At 43.3% G+C, this 7,034-nt stretch overlaps 1 protein-coding gene across 1 annotated transcript in view; it reads right to left on the bottom strand.

The window, feature by feature from the left end:
* Positions 1-453: 453 nt before the first annotated feature.
* bmp4 (bone morphogenetic protein 4) overlaps positions 454-7,034 on the bottom strand; it is a 7,378-nt gene continuing 797 nt past the window's right edge. The window contains exons 2-4 of the mRNA XM_014009731.1: positions 4,328-4,450; positions 3,460-3,824; positions 454-1,457 (exon numbers count right to left, since the gene is read on the bottom strand). Coding sequence (XP_013865185.1) covers positions 604-1,457; positions 3,460-3,817 — 1,212 coding nt within the window. The 5' untranslated portion in view covers positions 3,818-3,824; positions 4,328-4,450 and the 3' untranslated portion in view covers positions 454-603. The remainder of the gene's footprint in view (positions 1,458-3,459; positions 3,825-4,327; positions 4,451-7,034) is intronic.

Here is a 7,034-nt window from a genome sequence, read left to right as displayed (position 1 = left end):
GAATGGCTATTACAGATGTTTTACCATAAAGAATTATTTACCGTTTGAAGGACCTAGTTTGAATAGTCAGTTTGATTTTTGAGTCAAAATATTAAAAGCAAATGATGAACTGGAATATTAAAAAAAAAAAAACACAAAATCATGCAGTGCTCCAATTTCTGCAAAACACAAAGGGTGCATTTTGTGACATGGACTAAATGTGGTATGCAATCAATGCTTCTTTTTTCATTGTATGATATAAAAATAATAAATATTACCAGTAAATATACTTTTAGTTTTTGGAGATTTTTTTTCTATTTTCTCAATAAAAACACTTATACAATCTAATGTACATTATGAAAAGTTAAACAACATTTTCATGTTCAAAATAAGGACTCAATTTATTTTTAACAAGTAGATATAAATATATATATTTTGTCAAAATATATGATCATATTGTCAAAAGAAACATAAAAGTGAGACAAACATACACCTCATAAAAGTTATAAATAAGGGTCCAAGTGAACATTTTTTGAAAAAAAAAAAGTCTTCTTATTTGTTCTGGTGTCCACATTCTTTTGTTCATGTCACCACTCTGGGTCCAGGATGAAGTAGCTTTGTGTGCTAGCGGCAGCCACAGCCCTCCACCACCATTTCCTGGTAGTTTTTTAGAACCACTTTGTCGTGTTCATCTAGATAGAGCATGGAGATGGCGCTGAGCTCTGTTGGTACGCAGCAGGCCTTGGGAATGTTGCTGTTCACAGAGTTCACCAGTGTCTGAACAATGGCGTGGTTGGTTGAGTTTAGATGGTCTGCCAGAGGAAAGGGGCACTCCCCTTGGCAGTAATAGGCCTGGTAACCAGGGGGCGCCACAATCCAGTCATTCCAGCCGACGTCGCTGAAGTCCACGTACAGCGCGTGGCGGCGGCAGCTGCGGTTGCGCTTACGGCCCCGTTTGGGAGGGCTGCGCTTGGTCCGCCGGGTCAGTGGGTGACCCTTTCCGTCGTGACCGAAAGTAACCAGAAGAGGGCGCAGCTGCCCCCAGTCCTCCCCGGGCTCTTGGTGCACGGAGCGGCTGATGCGGACGTGGCGGCCCTGGTGGCGCGGAGTCTGGTTGAGGTGCAGGACCTCCACGGCCAGTCCATAATTAGGACGACCCTCGCGGGTCCACCGCAGCACGGCGGGGCTGACGTCGAAGCTCTCCCAGCGCGACGCGTTGTGCCGCACGAGCCTCGTGTCCAGGAGCTGCGTGATGAGCTGGCCAGGCCGCGGGGGTTTCAGCACCTCGTAAATGTTTATCCGGTGAAGGCGCTGCTCGTCCAAGAGGTCGTCGGCGAGGGCCTCCTCAATCTGATGACGGTAGAGCCTCAGTTCCGCAGAAGACAGCAGCTCGTCCTCTGGAATGCTGCTGAGGTTGAACAGGAAGCGGATAGGCATGGATTCTCCATCACCCAGCTCGTGGATCCTCTCCATGGGCTCTGAAAGTGAGCAAGAGGAAAAGTGTGGGACGTTTGTACAGATCAGATGTGTAAAAAGAAACATCTGGGAGCTTCAACAGAAATTCGAGCTTCTTAAAAATGACATGAAAGCATCTTTTTATTGTTTCTTTGCACATCAAGGTTCTAAAGGATTAGCAATTTATAAAATGATATATATATTTTTTCTAACCGGCACTTTTTCTTTCATTGGCACAAAACAAAAACAATTTCACACTTTTCAGCGCCCCCAGGGTAGTCAAGAMTATAACTACACATTGTCCAGGCTTCTTTAAAGGTTTTCCTGTCCTTTTTCTCAGTGCCATTCTTTGAGCACTTTGCTGAAACATGCATTACAAGGAGGGTGGTGATTAACGCACCACAACTTACAGCATAAACACAGTGAAGGCTCCCTGTTCCACTCGCAGTCTGCAGATTTCTGGCAAGATCACCATTGTTGGGGAAAGGAATGTTGTGTCTACTATTTTCCTGCTCAATCCACCCCTGTTATTTCACACCCAGGCCCTAATCTTACCCAGGTGGTTCTCGTTATTAAAACCTGCTGTGCTTTTGATTAGCTCTGCAGTTTGTCCACTTAAGACATTTATCATTTTCATCATGAATAATCATTAAAGAGTCAGACAATACAGTAGAATCCCATTTCTCCAAAGCCCATGGGGAAGGCGGTATTGCGTGGGAATGCAGTGTGTTCGGAACCAAAGCTCAAGTCAGAAGTGAATCCGTGCCCACACACTCCTCGTGTTTTGTCTGCTCTGTTAAATTGAAAAGTAATGGTATGAAAAAAAAAAGAGATTTCTGTCACGCCCAGTCAATAAAAACCAACATCTTCCAGATCGAATGCACAAATGAATGGCTTGCCCTTCCCGCCGTAAACATTTCTCCTCGTCTAACTGTCCGTCAAGCTGCAGACTGTAATACGTCCTTGTGGTTCCGAGAGATCAGTCAACTGAGTCACACCATCACACAGCGGTGCTTCCATGAAAGCCAGCACGCCCACTCAAACTGCTTCAAAAGCCTGTCATTAAGATCGCTCAGCAGAGGGGAGAAGGAAAGGGAATGCTTGGAGGAAGAAGTTCAAACCCTTCCACAAGCTCACATTGCATCACAGACAGAAGTTCCTCCTCTGGTGACGGTGCTCCTTTCTTCTGCCCCTGACTAGTCTGCGGTGTTAGCACAAGTTGGCATGTGCTACTACTAGCGGTGTGTATGGCAAGCATCGTTACGAATGACTCATCTCTCAGTCGTTTTGTTGCCCTTCTGCTATTCCAGTTTTCTCAGTTCACCATCAGTTTCTCGACACATGCTCTCTTTTAAGCATGAGCAACACATGAATGTCTTTTTTTAACTTGTTTTTTAATCTCCTCAGTGTTCCTGCCCTACCAGCTACTGAGGTTGTATTTTTTTCCACCAAACTCCAGTATTCTCTCTCTCTGCACCTATCTTGTTTGCAGCGGGGGCTTTATTTAGAAGGCTGCAGAGTGGCATTAAAGAAAATTGCACGGTGAGGAAGGTCTTTCTAAACGAGAMATGACAGAGGAGCACACGACGTTTCCAAGCCGAGAGCAGGCTTTTTTAAAACCGTGCTCGACTGGGTGGAGTAAGTAGAGTAAGTCAGTAATATGAAGGTATGCTTTGCCTTCAGTCACAAACCAAACACACAGAGCTTTGTCAAATTAGGCTCTGGAGAGCTTGTCTAGCAGAATTTTATGAGCCTCTGTAGAGGCTGTTCAGTAACCACATCCTTAGATTCTTTGGTTATGGTGAGATGGGTGGAGAACTCTTGCATTTTTTTTAAACCATGAATGCTCAGCCATGAGAACGCACCACAACTACTACCAAAACKATTTGAATGTCTGCCAGGAGCAACCGTAAGAATAATGCTGTTTTGGTGCTTACATTTATTATTAGTTTATCTTTTATGACRCTGCCTCTGTTTCCTTCAGTGCGTTTGGATAAGAAAACAAACAAAAAAACCCATCCTTACCTTCATGGTGGAAGCCCCTCACAGTGTTGGCCCGACTGGCTGACCTCTCTGGGTACTCAAAGGCAATGCCGTGCCCTCCGACCTCCTCAGCCTCACCCGACTGTAACCGGTAGAGGTCCAGCAGGTAGTGCGGCACCGTGGCTGAGCGACTGGGCCGCGGCCGCTTCTTGAGGCCGAACATGTGCAGCAGCGTGGCCTCAAAGTCCCGCAACAGTTCATGGCTCTGAGTGGCCGAATGACCCTGCAGGCCAGGTACTTTCTTCTTCCCTTCTTCAGGTACCAGACTAGCATGGTTGCTCTCTCCCAGCAGGACTTGGCATATTAAAATGACCATCAGCATTCGATTACCAGGAATCATGATGTCTCTGGCAGGGGGTGGCACATGACACAGGGAGACAAAAGATTAGGACAAATTTGAGCTGAATGGAAGGGTAAGAGGACATAAAACTACCACAAAAACAGGAGAAAATGTACATTTAAGTTTTTTCTTTCCTTTTCTAAAAGTTTGTTTTGGAGTTCTCTCATCTTCTTTGAGCATTCCCACTAATTGCCTTAAACAATCTTGTCTGTTTACAGTAAAGCAGTCTACGATCAGATAGACCCCTTGCTGTTTATCTCTGGGGACATCCTCCAAAGGTAAACAGCTGGTCCCCGAACCCAACGTTTTAAATGCAATTTAAGGGGCATTCCTCGTCACTCCACCCCTTCACTGCAGTCAGACAAATAAAAGAGGCAGCCCCGGGGTCGAAACGATTTCTTCATATGATAAGGAGCAAGTGTCCCTTAAAAAAAGTAAATAAAAACTGAAAATCTCCTCCTTAGCCTCCCTTCAGACTTCCCATCAAAGTGCTACAAACTGCGTACCTACCGACAGAAAATAAAGCATGGGGAAACAGTCCATGTTTGTTGGGAGCAGGCAGTGGACASGTTCTTCCAGGAAACGTTAGGTGGTGTTAGGAGGCTGCAGGAGAACGTTGGAGTGACCCTGTTCCTGAAAGATAAAAAAAATAAAAAACACAATGAAGCTATAATCTGAGTGCAGCTGCAAATGCTTGAGTTTGTTACATTGTATTTACGTAAAGAAAAGCATAAACCAATGTGTGTATGTCTCGGCTTGTGTGGGTAAAAGAGAGACCCCTTGTCTCTTTAAGGCTTATCATTTCAGCTTGTGAGTAAGCTAGCTATTTGCTGTAACTGGAATGTAAGGAGGTATGCACCACAACACAGACAGCAGATCACCTCAGACACAAAACACACTTTATTCAACCTTTACATCAATAGTGGTGGAACAAAAACCAACGTATGCCTCTGGTATTAATTAAAAAGGGTCAAAACTCAGACTCCTTTTGAGGAATTTAAAACAAACTCAGCAAGGAGCAAAGAAAATCAGAGTGGGAGCGTCCACCTATTAAGACATTAAGCTCTTTTTATGCAACTTTTCGAAAAGGCTCCAAACATATTTTTGCAGCATGAAAACCTGAAGTGTCCACAGTTTGTRGACACAGACTTCACTTGTGGACTTCTTTTTTTTTTCTTTTTTTTTTCATAAAAGACAGCCATCTTGTCCTCAGTCTGATATGGCAAACCTAATGTTCTGGTTTTAGCTGTCGTTTAAAGAGTTAAAAAGCTGCAGAACCACACAAAAACAAGCTCCAAAATTTCTGAGTGACCACAATACCAGACACATCCAGAGTAACATATGTCTTCCATCTTCATTTGGAGCTTTTCTCTCAGACATTAATACTCTCCCTGTGTGCGTGTGTGTGTGTGTGTGTGTGTAACATTTTACAGTGTGTGTGTTTTCCAGCGTCTGGTTTGGCATATATGCATTTTCTCTCTGGCCCTGCATGGTTCACTGTACATGCAAACAGGGATTTGTTTCCCTAACAGCATTAGGCTGACCTCTGTCTGACCCTACTTTCTCGGTCATGACACTGGATCCAGTGTGTGTGTGTGTGTGTGAGAGAGAGTGCGTGAGAGAAATGGCAGAGGTGCATCGCGCGCATCCACACTTGAGCACGAATGTGTGCCACTGCTCACACGTTCGTGAGAACTGTGGCACAGAGAGGAAGAGGAGGCTTTCAGAACATGATCAGCTCTATTACCCATGGGGAGCGGGGATAAATGTGTGTGTGTGTGTGTGTGAGAGAGAGAGAGAGAGAGAGAGAGAGAGGAGAGTGTGTGTGGGTCACTGCGTGCATATCCCTGACAACAAATGTTCATTGAACAGAGAGGGCCTCTCCCATGATGATAGGGATTCACAGCACACCAGAGCACTGACCATACAGCTCATTCTGTAACTGTAACCAGCCACTGTCAAAGCTGTGGGCGAAAGCAGACAACACACTCGCCCTGGTGTGAAAAAAGAAGGAAAAAAGTTTAACCCGTGRAAAAAGTCACGTTTGCTGACCTGTTTTCAGTACAGATTTAAAAAGAAAGGAAAAAAATATTTTTGAGAATCGACATTTTTCAGATTCACGTTCTCTCCTCTCAATCGAATCGTGAAAAAGCAAAGCAGGACTTCCCAAAACTGTAAGGAGCTTCGACCAAATGGTGACACTACGGAGCAGAGAGGTGCATATAGGCCTCAGCGGTCCCCTCTCTCCTATTCTCTTTATGTCCTGATCAAAGATAATGATCAGATCAGATTGTACACATGGCTCTTCAGATGCAGGAATTTGACAGAAATGGTGGGAGGAAGAGAGAGGAAGAGAGAGAGGGAGAGAGAGAGAGAGAGAGAGAGGAGGGCAACAGGTTACAACGGGAACAGATCTATGACCTGATTTTATCTTCTAATAAGTCTGAGACAACACATCTGCAGTATTTGGAATTTCATTATCCAGCTGCTGTGGGTAAATACTAACATGTTTTTAGTTTCATTTCAGTGCACAAAGCATAAMTGTTGGCAAAAAGCTACAATAATGAAACATTATTTAATAATTTGCCTTTCTGATGTTTTTAGTGAAGCTCTAATGGAGTAAAAAAAACTTTAAATTTAAGGTTCAATTACAAGAATAAACTCTAATTATTGTAAAAGAAACACTCCACATCCCCCACTTTTTTTGTTGCAATTAAACCAGAATGGGAAGCAAACCCATGTTTAAACATTCACTGTTAGTGAGATCATTCGATTTAGGAGGTAAGCGGGCCATTTTGGGAGTTAAAAGCTAAAAAAGCATGTTAAGATAAGAATGGCTTTATTGGCTAGTGTAGAATACAAAAATAAAAAAAATACACTTTAAGTTTTTTTCCCTGCACTAAGCACAAACATAGTTTCAGTGCCAAGACAAGAAGCCAAAAATTTGTTTTCCTTTCTGCATTTTTATTGAGTTTATTGGCTGTTTTTTTTCCTGTTTAAAACCACCTTGTAAACTCTGAACATATGCAGCAAGTGGGTTCTTCCATTGCAGTACAGTTGTTGTACAATTACTCTGTGCTCGTGTTATTTTTAGCACTCATATTTTATTGCAAACGTCATCTTTAATCGACCTAAAACCTGTGCTCTAATGCGAAATTATTGTTTTGTTTTCCTTAATAATTAATCTAGCCTGGATTAGAAATAAAAGAATATATAT

Source organism: Austrofundulus limnaeus, unplaced genomic scaffold, assembly GCF_001266775.1.
Source record: "Austrofundulus limnaeus strain Quisiro unplaced genomic scaffold, Austrofundulus_limnaeus-1.0 Scaffold61, whole genome shotgun sequence".
Taxonomy (NCBI): Eukaryota; Metazoa; Chordata; class Actinopteri; order Cyprinodontiformes; family Rivulidae; genus Austrofundulus; species Austrofundulus limnaeus.
This window is presented reverse-complemented; position numbering and strand designations above follow the sequence as displayed.